Genomic DNA, 19,136 nt, shown 5'->3' on the forward strand with positions numbered 1-19,136 from the left:
TCCACAAATGTACACACATCAAACACCAAAGTTGATTAATATCTCTAAACTATAACTCCATTAGCCTCTCTCAGTCTCAAACATATATACTTTGACTAGCTAGGCATGGTTGAGCTTCGGTTAAGCATAAGGGCTCTGCAATTGCCAACACTATTGATTCTGTGTTTCTTCCTCATTTTGGGGAATTTTCACAAAGCTGAGGCCAGAATTAGACATCACAAATGGGAGGTAAAGTATGAGTTTAGGTCCCCTGATTGCTTTAAGAAGCTGGTTATTACAATCAATGGCAAAACTCCAGGACCCACCATCCAGGCACAGGAGGGTGATACCATTGTAGTTCAAGTTAACAATAGTTTAGTGACAGAAAACCTTTCCATCCACTGGCACGGGATAAGACAGGTTGGTTTTAATTTTCTGCCCCAAAATATGAATATTAAATAATATACACCTTTTTCTTTTGTGCTTATTGATTAATCACTTGTATGTGGCCAGATTGGAACTCCTTGGTTTGATGGAACAGAAGGGGTAACTCAGTGTCCCATATTGCCTGGAGACACATTTATTTATCAGTTTGTTGTAGACAGGGTAAGTTGTAAAAACCTAACTGACATTAACCCACATGAGTAATTGTGTTAATTCCTTATTTTTTGTTTGGTCTTCTAATCTAAATTCTAAAAATTGCAAGAAAACAGAACAAGCTATATTTGTAATCCATTCATCTCATCATCAAAACAATTTATAGTATCTAATTTACTTTCACCTTTTATGTGACAGCCTGGTACATATCTTTACCACGCACACTATGGAATGCAAAGAGAAGCGGGGCTATATGGGATGATTCGCGTGGCACCCCGTGACCCTGAACCCTTTGCTTATGACCTTGACCGTAGCATTATCCTCAACGATTGGTACCACAAGAGCACTTATGAACAAGCTGCTGGATTGTCTTCAATTCCCTTTCAATGGGTGGGAGAACCTCAGGTAAATTAATGGTTCAATTCAAAATCTACCCTCCTTTTTTCTCTTCTTTTCTTTTTTCAATTATCTAACTTTTGGCTTTATATTTTGTGTATATTTGGTTCCTCAGTCACTTCTGATTCATGGAAAAGGAAGATTCAACTGCTCTAAATCCCCAAGCGTAAGCACTGATGTTTGTGACACATCAAACCCTCAATGCTCTCCCTTTGTACAAACTGTGATCCCGGGAAAAACATACCGACTCAGAATTGCTAGCTTGACTGCTTTATCAGCACTTAGCTTCGAAATTGAGGTAATCAAATGTTCTCTTTAGATAAACTTCTTTGTAAACCCTTAAGGTAAAAGAAACTTAATGAAAAAGTTTCTATAACTTAAAGGTCAACTTACACTTCAACTTTTAAGTTCTGTCATGTAACTTCTTCAAAGAGTGAGTTATATGAGTTGATTTTAAGTTATGACAAATTTAATTTTATCTTATTTTCTTCTTCTGTATATTGTTAGGAAAAAAGTCTTTGCATACACAAAACCAATTAACACCTTCAGAGAACTAGAGAGAGAAGGGAGAGCAATATCCATATAATAGATTATGTGATATCATAAGAAGAGAGAGATAAAAAAAAAATTAAGTGTAAGAAGAGAGAGATAAAAAAAAATTAAGTGTATTGATGGGATGTTTGATATTTAAGGGTGTTGAAATATCACAACACATATTCTTATGTCCAACGGTCCAAGTTTATCAAAAATAGTGTATGTGTTAAAAGAATGTTATTCTTGTGCTTATTACTTTATTCTTTCCCCCTTCTAATAACTTATGAAATGTTCTAATGCAGGGCCATAACATGACAGTGGTTGAAGCAGATGGTCACTATGTAGAGCCATTTGAGGTCAAAAACCTCTTCATATACTCAGGTGAGACCTACTCGGTTCTAGTGAAAACCGATCAAGACCCATCAAGGAACTATTGGATCACCTCAAACGTGGTAAGCAGAAACAGAACCACCCCACCCGGGTTGGGCATGTTCAACTACTACCCCAACCACCCTAAACGTTCTCCTCCAACGGTTCCACCTTCTCCTCCTGCTTGGGACGACGTTGAGCCAAGGCTGGCACAAAGCCTCTCCATCAAGGCACGCCAAGGGTACATACTCAAACCCCCGACAACCTCGGACAGAGTCATAGTACTCCTCAACACGCAGAACAACATAAGCGAATACCGGCATTGGTCTGTGAACAATGTCTCTTTCACACTCCCTCACACCCCTTACCTCATTTCCCTCAAAGAGAACATAACCGGTGCGTTTGACCCCACTCCACCCCCTGATGGCTATGACTTTGCAAACTATGACATTTTCAGTGTGGCTAGTAACGCGAATGCAACTTCTAGCAGTGGCATTTATAGGCTCAAGTTCAACACAACGGTGGATATTATACTTCAAAACGCCAACACTATGAACAAAAACAATAGCGAGACACACCCGTGGCACCTTCATGGGCACGATTTTTGGGTTCTTGGGTATGGGAAGGGAAAGTTTGACGTGAACAATGACACCAAAAAGTATAATTTGGAGAACCCCATTATGAAGAACACGGTTCCGGTGCACCCCTTTGGTTGGACCGCATTGAGGTTTAGGACGGATAATCCTGGAGTGTGGGCTTTTCATTGCCATATAGAGTCTCACTTCTATATGGGGATGGGAGTGGTTTTTGAAGAAGGGATAGAGAGGGTTGGGAAGTTGCCTTCATCTATCATGGGTTGTGGTCAAACAAGAGGTTTTCATAGGCCATAATTAAACATTCTTTATTCTTTTTTCTTTCTTTCTTTCTTTCAATTTCTTCGCAAATTGGTTTGTACTCAGTTTAATTCAATTCTTTTTGCAATGTGTCCAAAAGAACTATCGTGACATGTATTTTTTTAACGAAAAATGTGCAAGTATTATACAAATTGTGCTTTCATTAGGTTGTAAATTGTAATTGTGTCAGTAATTCCTTGATTATAGCAGTTGAGAAATTATTAGATTTTTTTCAAGTTGATGCACTAATTTGTGTTTATAATCTTAAAGAATGAAATACTCACTATTTATTTTATATATAAAAAAAAATCAACTAGTGAATATGTTATTAAACGTTGAACAAAATCTAGTACAATCGACAAAATAATCATGTGTCCGGTATATTTTTAAGTATGTTAATTATAATTATATTCTTATTGTTTATATTAAAAAAGGATTGTGTTAATACTCAAAAAAGAAACTTTTATCTTTTAAGATAATCTTATTCGATTCAAGCAAAAAAATCTTGTAGTTTTAAATGATAAAAAAAGTCAAAATTTACCTAAATCATCTCTATAAGTCGAAGAAATTAAATTTACCAAAAAAGTTGAACCAAAAGCTACAGGTAATAAATTAAGGTGTGAAATTTTTTTTAAAAAAAATGAATGTTTTGTCAAATGTGTATGAGAAGACTAAAACGATTCCTTGACGGTCTGCCACCTGGCATCTAGTACCAACTTCCATCCCTTTGGTATTCCTTTGACTGAGAAGCCAAATGCATTTGAGCTTATCTTCTAAGTTGGGTAAATATTTATAGTTATCATAACTTTCGCGTAAATTTGATCTTCAGCGGTCCAGACTCTAGAAACTAGAAAGCTTTACGCAGTGTTTGGTCACAAAGCACGCTTCTCTGATCAACTCATCAGAGACTCACCGAACTAATAGTCAACTAGCCTAGCTATTAGTTAAAAATCTGATGAGATTTTTCAATAAATATAAATATTACCATTTAATTTTCACATTTGTTTAACTAGGCTTCTTGACTTTAGTTGGGTAAATTTAATGCATAGCACAAATATATTTTAATTTGTATATATATATATATATATTCCTATGATTGATATTTTATATTTATAAATTAAATTAATATGGTCTTATAACGAACTTTTATTCGACTCCAGTTTAGGTTTTAAATTAAATGATCCACTCGACCAAAATTTTGAGTCAAATATATAAAATAAACATGCTTTAACCTATTTTATGAAACCTAGCTTTCTACCTTGCCCTAAGGTTTATTTTCGGGATAAATATATTCTACAGTTATTTGTTTTTTTTTTCATCTCTGTTGGATTGTTTTTATTGGTACGTTTTTGTTGGATTTTATCATCGTGGTTTATTCCAAGTTCCGGTCTGGAACACGTCATTTTTTAAGCATAAAATATTCGTCCCTGCATCATTTCATACTTTTTGACGTGAATTTGCTTAAACATACGCATTTCATTGATTGACAACCTATCTCAAGACCAAGTCCATTTGTGCAAAATATTCTTCTTAAGAATTAGTTATAAGTTAAAATCATTAAAAAAAATTACAGCTTCACTCTAAGAAATTATTAACATCATTATATGTACGCACATTAAACTATACTTTGTATTCGTATACACATTCACTTTTATAATACGTGTTGAGTTTTTTTTTTCGAAGAGTAATTAATACGTGTTGAGTTAATCATTAGGCTAATTGTCTTGTCATTATGTGGAATGCTGAAAGCGCGTTCAGCTCGAAAGGGAAATTTTAATATATAGTTGACAAAACTGTAAATTTGATTCTGTAATTCGATTTTTTTTTTATAATTTAATTTATGTTTGTAATTTCGTCTTATTCTTTCGATTCTTAATTCTGAAATTGATTGTTAACATTAAATGTTACCTATGGTGTTTTTATTGGATGCTAATTTCATATACCTAATTAAAGTAAGTAATTAAGTTTAATTTTGAGACTGAAAAATGAAATAACGAAATTAAAAAAACTAAAAAATTAAATTTGTAAATTAAATTAGAAGGAAACTAAAATCAAATTTTCACACAAATAGGAGGCCAAATTTATAATTTTTTCTATATAGTTTATATACAAGTCGCATGCATTGTTATTTCCTTGAAGGCGACGTGCTCTTTTTTTCGCATGCATTGTAATTTCCTTGAGGGCGACGTACTCTTTATGTTTTTTTTTCTTTCGAAAACGTTGAAGGGCGACATGCTCTATTTTTAATAATACTGAAGATCTTAAGCATATAAACAAAATAAATGAAGTGTGTTTTAAGAATTTAATTGAATGATTAATGTGGCTATCTTTACAAGCTAAGTTGCATCGATGAAACGCTGGAGTAAGTGAAGGTTTTTGTTTTTAAATTTAGGAATATGTCGCATAATTGAGAGAGAGAGAAGAAAGAAAGTTTGAAGGGGTTTCTGATATATTATTATATTCTTCTTTTGCCATATCAATCGATGACTAATTAATCAAGGTTGTTAATTAAATCAGAAGTTGATGGTTATCAAAGTTAAGTAAAAATAAATGAAATATTAGGTTTCTATTATTTCCTTATATTCTTCTAAATAGGCTTAGAATTGTTTGCAAAATGTTTATGAGTTTGGTTTGTTATTGGCCAATCTAATCAAAATTACTCTTAAAATAAGTGCTTAAAAGATAGTGAAATATTAGTTTAACCTTGGTTTGAGTGTCTATTTTTCATTTTTATTTTCTGAAAATAATTTTTATTCTTAAGATTTAAAAAATATATATCAAGTAAAAGATATTTTAAGGGGTTATCACATTTTTACTTTTTTAGAAAAAACTGAAAATATTGAATTATTATTTTTAGTTTTGAATCTGTTTTTAAAAAATATCTTAATTTTAGGCAAATATATTTTAACTCTTGTTTTTTTAAAACATAAAACATTTAAACTACTAAGCGCGTTATCTAAAATTTTGAACTATGGTCCTCTCAACTTTATCCTCTCCGGCCCTCTCAGCAGGAAAAACCTAAAGAAGAAATGAGAGAAAATAGAAGAGAAAGAGAGAGCTTAAAGTTGAATCAAAAAATAAAGAAAGAAAGGAATGTTATTGGAAAGAATTTGACTCCTTTATCTATTTAGATAAATGAAGCATGAGATTATTAATGCTCCACTATTGTTCCTTACAGATATTAATATAAATATGTTTTTTAAAAATATGTTTTTCTCTTGTTTTTTTTTTTTGGATTTTACAAAGATGTTTCATGGGCTTAAATATTTTTTAAATAAAAATATTGTATTTTTGTTTCATTTGGAACATCAAATATTGTATCCCGTTTCACACCTCTGCTTAATACTTTCTTTCATTTCGCTATTAAAATTGGATATTGGATCCCGTAGGTCGGTCAGGTTTGACCAATAACTAAATATTACACCAGTACATTTAATCTTTAAAAACCAATTCTATAGAAAATCTATGTAACCCACTAAGTTTCCACTTTCTTTCATTTTCATGTGATGAGAGTAAAATTCTTATTTTCTTACCTATTGCTTTCATGTGAACCCTTTCATATATTCCCACTTTTTTCTATAGAACTAAACAAAAGCTAGAAAAACATTTATTCAGTGCGGAAAACTACACTCTCTACAATTCCTTTTACAACTACAGGCTCTAAAAACATACATTAATATAAATCTCGGACATCAATTCATGATAATTTACAACTTGTGCTTTTCTAGATCCGCACAGGCTAGCTGGGTCAAAACCATATACTGATTACTGAATCGCAAAGGAAACTACGAGGCAAGCGACGGGGAGATGTTGCTCAACACGCTGTAAGAAAAACATCAAAATTTCAATCTATGAATTTTCTATCACAAACTTAGTTTGAAAATAATAAATAAGTTGTTTTCCTTATTTTTTATTATTCAAAACTAAAATTAAAATTAAAAAATAAGTCAGCATTTTCACAATTAAAAAAAATATTTTTATAATTTAAAATAAAAAATATTTTTTTTTCTCAAACTAAATCACTCCTAATTTTTTTTTTCTTGTTTCTTGGTCTCCCTCCACTTTCTGTATCAACTTACATATATGAATATGCCTACACAGTCTATCCCTTTCTTATTTCTTTGATTCCATTTGAGCTCAACTTCTATACATCATTTTCAATATGTATTATTATCATTTTTTTATAACACATATTCTATACAAACTATCTTCTACGAAATTACATTTTTCAAAGGCATTGTTTAAGGTGCATGACTTCACATTAAAAAAACTACATTTTTATTTATATCTCAAATTAAAAAAAATATTTTATAAGTATATAATTTTTAAAGAGTTAAATAGTACGTTTTTAGTCTCTATAAGGTCGTTATAAGATAACATTTATAAACTAAGCATTTTAGAGTAAACTAAGGCCTTCAACTAAGCATTATAAACTTTTATTATATTTAGTTCAATGTCACAAAAATACTTTTACAAATTCCATTAAAAAAATATGCATTCTAATACATGATTTGAGAAGAAAATAAAAATAAAAAACTTTTGAGGTCTCATAATTTTAATCCAATCATACACTTAGGTCTCACTCTTCATTCGTGTACTTTAAATCGGTATGAAATTTATGGATTGGCAATTTGTATTGGACCTACAGATTATCAATTCGTATTGAACTTATGAAAGAGTAAAACCGACATTTTCTTATTATATTGGGTGTACGAGTAAAATTGCTAGGTGCACCTAAGTCAAAAGAATGCATGAAACAAAATTTAAAGTGCACGAAGCAACTACATGAAGAGTGAGACTTAAGTGTATGATTTGGATGTTTATTACAATGATTAGAAGTTAAACAAATATGATATTTAATTGAATGATGTGTTTAGATGTTTATTATAGCAATTCATAATTAAATAAATTTGGTATTTTTTTTACATATGTAAATTTTTATTAAACCTATGATTTTTTTTTACAATTTATATATGTAAACAAATTAATTATTAGATAAAAATTAATTATTGCAAAATTTATTATGTAAATTTACATGTGCATTAAATATACATTAGAAATTTTAGTATTATATATAGCGACATTAATTATTTTATAACATAATTGGTCTATTAACTCAGTTGATTATAGTGTTGTGTTAATAACTATGAAAGTCATAGGTTTGATTCCTGTTTGGATCATTAATTTTAAATTAATTTAAAAATTATATTTTTGAAAAAAAAAAATCCTATGGATCTCATACGGATTGACAATTCGTAGGCCCAATATGATTTGCTAATCCGTAAGCCTCATACCTATTGGATTTACAAAAGGGTAAAAATGACATTTTCCTGTTATACTGGGTGTACCAACAAAACTGCTGGGTGCGCCTAACAGTTCCCTTCAACTTTTAAGGTGACGATCAAAATCATATTTAAGGGTGTTACTTTGGGCACCCAGGACCCTAGGTGAAAGGGTTAAAATGTCCTTCACCCTATTAATATAAATAGGGTTATAGTGCGCGTTCATACGATTCTGTCGCAATGCTTCTTCTTCCTTTGTGTCATGCTTCTTCCTCCTTATAGTGGTCTCCTTCATTCATTCTTCTTCTTCGTTCTCCTTCACACACGTCATGGCTGCGATTCTTCTTCTTTCCCGTTGCAATTCTTTTTCTTCTTCCACTTCCCGCGCGATTGTGGTTCTTCTTCTTTTCTTCTTCTTGTCGTTGTGATTCTTCTTCTTCCTCTTCCTTGCGTCGTTTCACTCCGTTGGTGCTTCTTCTTCCTTCGTGAGTGCTGGATAATGTTGTTGATATTGGTTTGATGTTGTTGCTTGAAGCAATGTCGCAAACAAAAATGATATTTTTCTGAAAAATCTCCATACGATCATCAACCTGTATGGTTCACACGAATTTCCATACAGATTGACAATCTGTATGAACCATACGGATCAGTAATTTGTATCGCAATGTCATATGAATTGACAATCTGTATGACCTTGTCATACGGATTACTCATCCGTGTGAGTTTTTTTTTTTTTTTGTTGAATAATTTTGTTTTCTTCTAAATTTATTTTTTTTAAAATTTTTTGTTTACATTGTAAATATATATTTGTTAAATATTATTTAAATTGTTTCGTAGTGTAATATTGTTTTGTAATGTTAGTGAAATTTTATAATTTTTATGATTTATATGTTAAGTATTGATTTTATTTATAAAAAAATATATTAGTTAATACTAAGATTAGATTAGATTATATTGCTAAAATTAAGATTAGATTGGTGAAACAATTAATTTTCAATATTGTTATATTATACTTGTTTAAATTTTTTAAAAAATAAAAAAATATTTAAAAGATGTTGAATTTGTTACTTATGAAAAATATTGAAATCATAATTAAAAATAATTTAAATTTGTTAGTTACAAAAAATATTTAAATGAAAATTTTAAATAATTAAAATTTGTGATAAAAATATTGAAATATAATTTTTAATTGTACAATAAATCTGTTAGTTATAAAAAATTATGAAATCAAAATTTAAAATATTATAAGATTGTTAGTTTAAGATAATGATTAGAATCAAATTTAAAAATATATTTAATTTGGTAGTTATAAAAAATATTGAAATCAAAATTTAAAATTTAAAATATGATAAGATTGTTAGTTTAAGATACTAATTGAAATCAAATTTAAACATTTAATTTGATAGTTAAAAAATATTGAAACTAAAATTTAAAATATGATAAGATTGTTAGTTTAAGATAATGATTGAAATAAAATTTAAAAATATATTAAATTTGGTAGTTATAGAAAATATTGAAACCAAAATTTAAAATTTAAAATATGTTAAGATTATTAGTTTAAGATAGTGATTGAAATCAAATTTAAAAATATATTAAATTTGGTAGTTATAAAAAATATTAAAACCAAAATTTAAGATTTAAAATTTAATTATTAATCACTGTATGACCCTGCGGATTTAAAAATTTTAAAAAATAGAAACGTAAATCTTTATGACCATGTGAATTGATGATCGTATAAGTCATGTGGATTGACAATTTGTATGTTTCTAAATTTTTTTTACATACCTCTTTTTCTTTTTCTTTGACGACAAATAATCACTCAACTGTACCATATCCTCCTGAACAACGTACGTACACCACTGAATACAAAAAACGCTCGGAAAAGGAGACTAAAAGAAGCTAACGAAAACAACTTACACTAAGGGTGTGAGATTTTGTGGAAAAAAAAGGCGCTGCAGAAATGAAAAACCAAACTTCCTATTTGTAACGAAAATAACCCATTTGGCATTTTAAAAACTGCTGGGTGTCCCAGCAAAAATCTGGGTGCCCCAAGGAGTTGCCCTAATTTAATCTGGTGTTGACCCAACCAATATCAACCTGATGAGGACCATGAGAAAAAAAAAATTCTACCTGATGACCGAAAAAAAAGTCTCTACGTGGGAGGAAAGGCCTATACTTTCGTAAGTGAATCCTTTATCCGTTCGCCATTCTACGGTAAAAAATTGAGAATGTATATTAAAATTATACTATTTTTTGTTTTTTGAAAGAATTAAATTATACTACAAAATTACAAAATTAAAAGTGACGACTTTTTTACTATCTAAATTAAAAAACAGTATCCTTTTACCATGTCTCTCTATTTCAACCAAAATGGAAATAATGAAAGGAGAGTGCGAATAACACTCTCTAAAATAGTATTTTTTTATTATTAAAAAGTATTGAAAAACCACAATTTTTTATTGCTTCATTTTCATCTTTTATCTTTTCAAAAATTCATATTAATCCTTTATCTTTTTAGATTGGTTCAAATTAGTTATTCCATCTATTGTAAACCAACATTGATAATGATTTAAAAATATTGGCGGCTTTTTAGTGGCCACAATATGTGTTTCTTAGTTATACTCTTCCCCCTCTTCTCCTCAATGTGGGTGGGATTGTCCAAGAGGAAGCTCTAGGTTAGGGTTCTCAGGATGTCCAAAGGGGTCACGCCTTCCATGGTGCGAATGTTGGCATTCGTGTAAAAATAAAAGGTTAATTATATTTTTTGGTGATCAATATGTTTATCTGATTAATGATGTTAGTTATAGGTTGATGGAAGAACTATTTTAAAATAAAGGATTAAAATGAATTTTTCAAAAAATAAAAGACTAAACTAAAAAAATAAAAATAAAGAATTAAATAAGTCATTTCACGTTAAGATTTAAACAACAAAAAATAAAATACATTTAAAAGATTCATTTATCCAAACGACTTTCGGGACAAATTAATGTCATGGTCAAATTAGAAGAGAACCTTTCAGGTCAATAAGCACACTGCGATGACAATCAGACTTGAGAGCAAAAGAAACAAAGATGATCTGGATACAAGCCAAAATGTGTGAAGTTTAAGTCAACATTTTTCTATTGAAGAACAACAGTCAACAGTATTGACTATGCTGAATACAAAACATGCGCTCAAACTAAACAACACTGCATTTCACACCATACACTGACAAACTAAAGAGAACAGAGTGAACTAACTACAAATGTGACAAAGTTTCACTTCAGAAAAGATAATCGTGGATGAATATATGGCATTATTCACAGGCCATGGTGGTCTTCGATCTCCACCATTGGCTTGACCTGAACCTGATCAGGCATCGTAGGCAAGACGCAACTTCCACGCCCGTCAACGACAGAACACGTCCCTTGCGTCGTCTGATCTGCAGAATCTGCAATATTCCCCGCTCCTTCCGACGCTCCTTCACCACCGCCTAAGATACTGTCATAAGCCGCAGCCACAGGATTAATATGTGGAAACGGCAAATACACACTATGCACCACGATCTTCACGTTGCGAATCACATCCGCGACCTTAACCCTAACGTAGTTAATCCTCATCGGCGCCAAGGTCTCTCCTCTGCCGGAGGTAGTGATGAGCAGCGACTGGCCTCTCTCCAGCGTCGGCAGAGCAGTTCCGACCGGAAGCTTCTCGAGATCTGCGATGGAGAGGTAATGGTTCGGCACGATGTGGAATCTGACGTTGCCGATGTACGCGTGCGAACCGGAGAAGATGGAGAGGTCGTCGACGGCGAACACGGTCATGTTGTTGAGCGTCACGAGCTCCGCGTACTTCACCTTCATCGCGAGGGCGAGGATGCCGAAGCCGTTGTTGCGGAGCCTCAGCATCGCATCTCGGAGCATCAGGCGCATCATAGCAGCAGGCTGCACCGTGGCGCTGTTGGAGTGGTGGAGATGGTGCTGAGCGTGACCGGATCGGTGATCTGGATGGAACGGAAACGAGAGCGAGTTCATCCTCTCCACGTCGCAAGAGAACGGAGATAACGGAGAGACGTAACCTTGAAGGCCGTGAACTACGACCATGCCGTTGTTGAACAGATCCGGTTGCGTGATCTCCACTCCTCCGACGAAGACCTTCGCCAAAGAGGAACGAAATATCAAACTACTGAAAATTACCTTCACGACGGTGTTGTTCATACAAATATAACTGAAAAACTAAACTCGAGAGAAAATGACACTGATGCTAACTAGACACTAAATAACCGAAAGGTCTATAATTAAGTTAACATAGGAGGAATACCTTCGCGGCGGTGTTGTTCGTGTTCCGATGAAGCGTATCGGAGGTTACGGTGATGCAACGGCCTGGACTCAAGGTCTCGATCTTAGTGCCGAAAGCGAGTTTCCGGAGATAATCGATGGTGAAGAGGCCGGGAACGATGTGTTCGCGGAGGAGGTTTGGAACGGAGCACGAGAAGCATGTGCGGAGAGAGGCGTCGGAGGGAGCGAAGATAGTGGAAGGACCGGTCCAGGCAACGGAACCAGTGGTAGCGGCGTCGGAGAGAGACGGCGCGGCCGTCGCGAGCTCGTGGAAGCCGAGGTGAGACAAGATCGGAGGAAGGATAGCGGTGTGGGAGAAGAACGAGTGATCGTGGATATCGGGCGGAGGCGGTGGAGGAGTTGAGGGAGCGAAGGGAGCTTCGAATCCTTCGATGGTGGCGGTGACCTTGGGGCTGCAGAGTATGGCGGCGAAGGAGACGGCGCAGAGGAGCGCGAATCGTCGAGAGAAAGATGAGTTTTCCATGGTGGAGAGAAAATGGAAGAAGTGATGATTCGATTTCAGAGTGAATATAGCGGGAAATGAAGCGAGTGAGGAGGTGCAGTGGTATTTATATGTAAGCGCGCGAGTGAGAGTGAGAGTGAGGGAGAGGGAGAGAACGGAGCGGTTTTGAGAAGTTCGTTACGGGAATATTGGGGAAGCGTGCTTGTTAGTTACGTGGTCGTTAGAGGTCAGAACTTTCTTGATTTTTTTTTTGTATGAATTAATAATTATTTGTATCAGTGCTTCGGCCTAACTAAGTTTTGTAGCCCAAAAAATAAAGATACTTTTTTAGTTTATTTCTTTTAATAAAAGAAAAAACAAACCGTTAATTGTTGGGTCAAGGTAGACCCATGCCTGGGTTTGATATCATGAGTGAGCCATACGAAGAGTTGAATAGAGATATAGATAACGTGAAACTGAAAGGGAAATGGCACTCTCACTCTCCTCCATCCTCCTCTTTCTGTGTATGCATTCCTTCATGTGCATTGTGCAGCTCACAATGATAATAAGAATCCATTGGTTGGAATCGGTATTGGGGTTGTGACGGCTTGTGTGATGGGTTTAACTGCATTGGATGCGGACGCCACGAGAATCGAATACTACGCAACAGTGGGAGAGCCTTTCTGTGAGTACAACTATGTAAGTCTGGCCTCGGTTAGTTACTCACTTCGGTGACGAAGCTCCACTTGCTGAGCTTATCAATGTTAGTTACTCACTCACTCACTGTCAGCATGCAAACAAACATGTTACTTAGTTAGTTACTTATGAATGAATAAATGGTATATAAATATAGTAAAATGTTTGATAAACACCTAACGTGCTTTTTAGACCTTGAGAGAGAAGAAAAAAAGAGAAAAAAATAATATAAATACAATAGAATTTATGATGAAAAAATAAGAGGTGTTGATGAAGTGTTTAAATATAAATAATAGTTTGTATATTACTCATAAATATATACACTACAGGTTCACTATACTGCGAGATTCGCTGATGGGATAGTATTTGATAGCAGCTATAAACGTCTAGACCTCTCACCATGCGCATTGGTGTGGGCAAGGTATACAAATTTTTTTTATCCTAAAGTATTTTGTAACATAGTTTTGCTATGTTGTAACTTATGAGAGTGTATTGAGTCCAGGTAATCAAGGGACTGGATCAAGGGATTTTAGGGGGTGAAGGGGTACCTCCAATGCGAATAAGTATCATTTTAATTGGAGCATTTTAAGATTCTTTAATCATGACACGTGTCACTTGCTAATTTACCTTTTTTACCCAGGTGGGAAATGCAAACTGCAGATTCCTCTGCACTTAGCATATGGCCCTGAACCTGCAGTGTGCTTCTCGGGTTATGTTTCATCGCATTTTGGAAATTTGCTATATTATCTAATTTAGTCTTAAACATGGAAAGACTCTTTCAACAATCAGCAACACCTATAAAGTAGTAGAATAGACACCATAGAGAAGGGAGAAATCATTATTCATTGGTTAATTTTATCACTGGGGATATGCATTTTCTAGTTCATTGAGTTTTAGATAAGTGTATTGTGAATGTTATCAGAAGATGCCTTAAGTCATTAAATTTGTTAGACTTTGACATTGTTTGCCACTGATTCAATAGGTGACTGCAATATACCCGGCAATGCCACTCTTCTGTATGATATTAATTTTATTGAGGTTTATTCGGGGAACAGATCAAAGTGAAGTCAGTCAAAACTGATCAGATACATATATACATATGAACCATAGATGGATGGGGTGAGTTTCCAGATTTCTTTAGAATATTTATGTTCTTAAAATAGATGGTTGAAATGGTAGTCAATCACTCGTATTGTTGTGTTCGGATTACTTTCTGCATGCTTTGCACCTAAAATTTTGGGTTTTCTTTCCTTATTAATAAAATAGTAAGCAACAACTTCAAATTTTGGCCCTGTAACCACGAAGCTTTTATGCATTTGTAGGGGTATGTAGCAACTGCTTCTCTGCTTGATAAAACATTGATCACGGGCTTTAGTAGTTTAATCTGTTGGTATTAGATTATAGGGATTGGAAGAGAGAAATGTATATTAAATGCATAATTATATCTAATAAGCAACATTAAAATTTGATGACACAAGAGATCATAGTTAAAACATAGGCTGCTTAATATTTCAACTCTTATTTGAGACACAAGATTTGTGAAATTTACAACATGTTGTTTAATGACCGGGTGATATTTAAGATTATATATATGTTTAATGGCAGGTAGAAGTAGACCAGTATATTTATAAATTTGATATATCTTCCTATAGTATAAGGGGAAAATGATAATGGTGACACTTCCTGTATGTTTTCTTTTTATCTCTGGCATGAATTATCTAAAATAGGTATAATTCTAATTTCTTATAGTTTATAGAGCAATGAAATGGACATTTTGCTAAAGAATGTGGATCAACTTGTTTGGCAGAATCTTCTTCCTGATTACAGCTACCTCAAGTTACTGTTCCTGGTTAGTGGAGTTGTACATGATTGACCTGAATTATCCCTTCTGAGAGTAATGAGCAATCCTTCCTGGTGATATATATTAGATAATTCATGTGCATTTCTTCACATGACATGCGAGCAGTTTGTGTATCTTTATTGTAAATGTAATTTTCAATACTGCTCTCTGAATGATAAAAATTTATTAATTCTTCATATGATAAATGCCATCTCTATTACATGATATGCTTTACCCTTTTCACCTTCCTGTCTGAAATAGGCATGGCTCTGTATGTTTAGACCAGTAAAATGCAAAGGGAGAATCATAATCTCGAAAGGTCAACAGTTAAAACTTAAAAGTGTTCAAAGACGTTTTCTATGCTGACTTGATTAATCATCCCTTTGGAGGTAATTCATCTAAAATTAGAAATATGTTCATAAAGATATCCTAATTTGTAATTTTCTCAAATGCAACTTGTGCTTCTGTGTCTGGTTAGGCTAATTAGCCCTGGCACACACTAGCTAACTCAGTGACTGGCTTGATCTTAGTGTTTCACTGGGTCATAAGCATGACCAAACTGAAATTTCTTCTTCTTTCTGAACAATAATAGTTCATTGTGAATACATTTTGATCGTAATTAGACCTTTATATTTTGTACAAGTAGCGCAAATTTTTAAATCTAAAATTTATGTCTCTCCAATTTGGAAATGCCAAATAAATGTTACACCACCCCAATCTTCTTGTGCTCACCAGTTGGTATGATTGACTGGTTTTGAGATTGGAAAGCATATATGAATTGTTTCAACCTTAATAATTGTGTATATCCGTATCCGTATTTTGCACCATTGAATATCTTCTTACAAATGATGACGTTGGGGGTGGTGATAATACAAATGAGAATAATCATCTGCATAATTCTGTTGAATCCTGTATAGTCTATACTATCCCGAGGTTGCATGTGCCTTTACACTTTGTGAGGATCTGGTAAAGGGTGAGGGAAACAGAAAAAGGCAAAGCAGAAAAAGTAAAGCCGATTCCTGCCTCACGTTAATTGAGAGGAAAAGGATACGCGTTCCTTGAACCTGTTTGCTCCAGCTTCTTCTGGAAATTAAGCGTATTTGGAATTGAGTTTAAACTATGTATGCTTTTTCGATCAACAATAGCCCCAATGCCAATGCAAATGCTCCGGGGTAGGCAAAATGCAATACCAATGTTAGTGTATACTACAGTTTAGAGGGAAATGATCAATGCCTGTAACTTTGACCAATTTTGAGTATTTTAACAGTTATATTCTTGGTCCTTTCTTTGTTTTTTTTTTCACCCTCTACCTCCACGAATAATACGTATTTGCTACTTTTCTATTTAACTCTAAGCACGCAAACCGAAAAATAAATTACAATCAGACATTGTTTTCATTCACCATTATTTCACCCTTACCGGCTTAATTCACATGATATGCTTGTTTTGATGTTTTACTTTTACTCCCAAACTGGTTTCATTTACGGGAGAAAGAAAAGAAGGCCATAAATAACAACAAAGAAACAATATCATATCTCAAGGTCAAGGTCAAGGCCCACCGAAACTACCTACTGCAAACCTACAAGGAGGCAATTACAGTGTACAATCTGGAACACTAAAGCAAAAAAATAGAAAAACAATAATCACAGCAACGTCTCTTCTCATCTTTTTATGTAAAAACCAAAAAAGAAGACAACACTCTAGGAAAGCAACAACAACTTGAAAATAGACCAGAAAGAAGCATATAAGGTCTACATGATAGAGCATGCATTAAAATTTATAAATTTACAGTGCCATGGGAAAAAGCATATATTATTTTTTTTTTGTCTACATGATAGAGCATGCATTTGGGTTGTCATCACTGAACATGGTGATGTAAGGGTCTTCATATCTTGTGATGGTTCCAGTGTGAGCAGGGGCCTCCACTCTCCTCACATAACCAGGAGGAGCCTTCTTGTCATAAGAAGGAACTGCATATGGATGAACCACCAAGTTGTAAGGCACATAGGGCCAAATCTCAGCCTTCTTCCCTGTTGATTTGGCCTTCTTCAGCACCTTGTTTGGTTCAACATACCCAGTTACTGTAACTTTCTGCTGTTTTCGGTTTATCTCCACAGATTTCACCCCTGCAATTATTAATCACCATTCATTTCATTATCTTCATGTTGAATAACACTGATAAATAAATAGATAATAGATCATGATAACAATTTATGTAACTCACCACTTAGTGAAGAGAGAGCGTTTTTGACCTTAAGCTCACAACCATCACAATCCATTCTCACCTTTAGCTCCACGGTTTGGAACTGCTTCTTCTTCTTCTTGTGGTGGTGGTGGCCACTGCCCATTAGATCAGACAAGTACTCCAATGTACCTCCAACTCCCATTTCTGTATGTTATGAATATGAATATTGGAACAAGATTGATTAGTGAACTAAACCTCTTAAGTGTGCCACAAAAGAACTTCGATGAGAGTGAAGCAAGGGAGCATATATATATAGCAGCACAAAGGTTGATCATTTTCTAGAGAGACCACTACAAATTCGTACAATGTTTTTTACAACATTATTATTTTCTATCTCTATCTCTCTGTCACTTTAATTATCTTATCCGAGACCCTTTTCTTTCCTCTTTCGTCTCCATGTAAAACAGTTTGTACATGACTTTAATTATTAATGGAATATAATTACACTTATTTGAATGTATAAAAACGGATAAATTAATGTTGAAAAACAGAAGGAAGCCAGCTCTGAAACGAAAAAAGAAGTAGTAGTTGCAAGGAACTTTCTTTCTTTAAAAAAACTGGATTCGTTCCTTACCTTGTAATAATAATAAAAAATAATAACGCTGCTCGGCTCTGTGCTGTGAAGAACTCGTATACTACGTTTGAGATCTTTTAGTTACAGGGAGTCACAGACCTACATACAGCCTACTTATAGAGACGTTTAATCAGATTCAAACAGAGCAAAGGTCGTGGCCCCCACAACACCAGAAAACAAAACACTTTCTCGTACCCCCAGATTTTGCCTTGGAGAGTTTGTCTTAGGATAACCGCAAAACAAAACATTGCTGGCTCATATTTATTAATTCTACTTCATAAAATGGGTTCTCAATTGAACTCAGTTTCTCGGATTTTTCAAGTAAAGGGTGGAGTTTGAATATTGTAAATGAAAAAAAAAATAGTTGAAATCAGAGATCCAGTAAAGATAATTATTCAAATTTTTATGGAGATTAATTATTACCAAAACTAAAAACATTCTGCATGGAATGGTGATTAAAAAAAATTCTCTTAATTTTTAACATTAAATTAAAAAGAAAATTCTTATCGGAGAACTAGTATTTTTAAAGGGGTCATGAAAGTAGATAAAGAAACATTGATGAAAGAAACACTCAATTATTAATAAATGGCTGGTTAGGTACGTGTAAGTTTAAATTAAAATTAAACTGTATTACATGCAAAAACTTGAGATGCATCATTTATAACAATATAAACTAAAAATATCACCGTATGTAGTTGATATCTTTTTTGTTATACATAAGAAGCGTATCAGAGTTCATTTTAATCATTTAATCAAAGTTAAAATTATTTTCTTTCATGTCTCACACTCTCACTAATACTTTATTTGCTATGAGACAAATGATAAAGAAAAAAAAAAGGCAAAGAAAACTAGATTATCGTTACATTTCGCTGAGTTTGGAACAACATGGAAATTATTGAGAGAGAAAAATAATTCTTACGCTGTTCACATCAAAACTCATTTTCCCTCCCGTGACCATAAAGCGGAGAGGAGA

At 33.5% G+C, this 19,136-nt stretch overlaps 3 protein-coding genes and 1 pseudogene across 4 annotated transcripts; 2 read left to right on the forward strand and 2 right to left on the reverse strand.

The window, feature by feature from the left end:
• Positions 1–2,994, forward strand: LOC114413140 (L-ascorbate oxidase-like). The gene is made up of 5 exons (XM_028377355.1): positions 1–399; positions 493–585; positions 775–981; positions 1,088–1,270; positions 1,809–2,994. Exons 1-5 carry the CDS (start codon positions 106–108, stop codon positions 2,763–2,765), a joined length of 1,734 nt encoding a protein of 577 aa, XP_028233156.1. The 5' UTR covers positions 1–105; the 3' UTR covers positions 2,766–2,994.
• An 8,151-nt stretch (positions 2,995–11,145) lies between these two features.
• LOC114413141 (fasciclin-like arabinogalactan protein 21) lies at positions 11,146–13,097 on the reverse strand. Its single transcript, XM_028377356.1, has 2 exons — positions 12,350–13,097; positions 11,146–12,183 (listed from the first exon to the last, which is right to left on the reverse strand). The coding sequence occupies exons 1-2, from the start codon at positions 12,848–12,850 to the stop codon at positions 11,350–11,352; spliced, it is 1,335 nt and encodes a 444-aa protein (XP_028233157.1). The 5' UTR covers positions 12,851–13,097; the 3' UTR covers positions 11,146–11,349.
• On the forward strand, positions 12,907–14,617 carry LOC114411378 (annotated as a pseudogene).
• Positions 14,618–16,854: 2,237 nt separating this feature from the next.
• On the reverse strand, positions 16,855–18,269 carry LOC114413142 (heavy metal-associated isoprenylated plant protein 23-like). 2 transcript variants are annotated; one of them, XM_028377358.1, is made up of 3 exons: positions 18,164–18,269; positions 17,569–17,733; positions 16,855–17,470 (listed from the first exon to the last, which is right to left on the reverse strand). In XM_028377358.1, exons 2-3 carry the CDS (start codon positions 17,729–17,731, stop codon positions 17,172–17,174), a joined length of 462 nt encoding a protein of 153 aa, XP_028233159.1. In that variant the 5' UTR covers positions 17,732–17,733; positions 18,164–18,269; the 3' UTR covers positions 16,855–17,171. The 2 variants fall into 2 exon arrangements, with proteins under 2 accessions (XP_028233159.1, XP_028233160.1); XM_028377359.1 differs by lacking the exon at positions 18,164–18,269 and having other exon boundaries at positions 17,569–17,888.
• Positions 18,270–19,136: the final 867 nt, after the last annotated feature.

This window comes from Glycine soja, chromosome 5, assembly GCF_004193775.1.
Source record: "Glycine soja cultivar W05 chromosome 5, ASM419377v2, whole genome shotgun sequence".
Lineage (NCBI taxonomy): Eukaryota > Viridiplantae > Streptophyta > Magnoliopsida > Fabales > Fabaceae > Glycine > Glycine soja.

Excerpts from the sequence above, each read along its gene's own strand:
- LOC114413140 (XM_028377355.1), top strand. The coding sequence starts at position 106 with ATGGTTGAGCTTCGGTTAAGCATAAGGGCTCTGCAATTGCCAACACTA. Across the intron at positions 400-492 it reads ACTGGCACGGGATAAGACAG|ATTGGAACTCCTTGGTTTGA; the intron begins GTTGGTTTTAAT and ends GTATGTGGCCAG. Across the intron at positions 1,271-1,808 it reads CACTTAGCTTCGAAATTGAG|GGCCATAACATGACAGTGGT; the intron begins GTAATCAAATGT and ends GTTCTAATGCAG.
- LOC114413141 (XM_028377356.1), bottom strand. The coding sequence starts at position 12,850 with ATGGAAAACTCATCTTTCTCTCGACGATTCGCGCTCCTCTGCGCCGTC. Across the intron at positions 12,184-12,349 it reads CGAACAACACCGCCGCGAAG|GTCTTCGTCGGAGGAGTGGA; the intron begins GTATTCCTCCTA and ends TCTTTGGCGAAG.
- LOC114413142 (XM_028377358.1), bottom strand. The coding sequence starts at position 17,731 with ATGGGAGTTGGAGGTACATTGGAGTACTTGTCTGATCTAATGGGCAGT. Across the intron at positions 17,471-17,568 it reads CGCTCTCTCTTCACTAAGTG|GGGTGAAATCTGTGGAGATA; the intron begins GTGAGTTACATA and ends TAATAATTGCAG.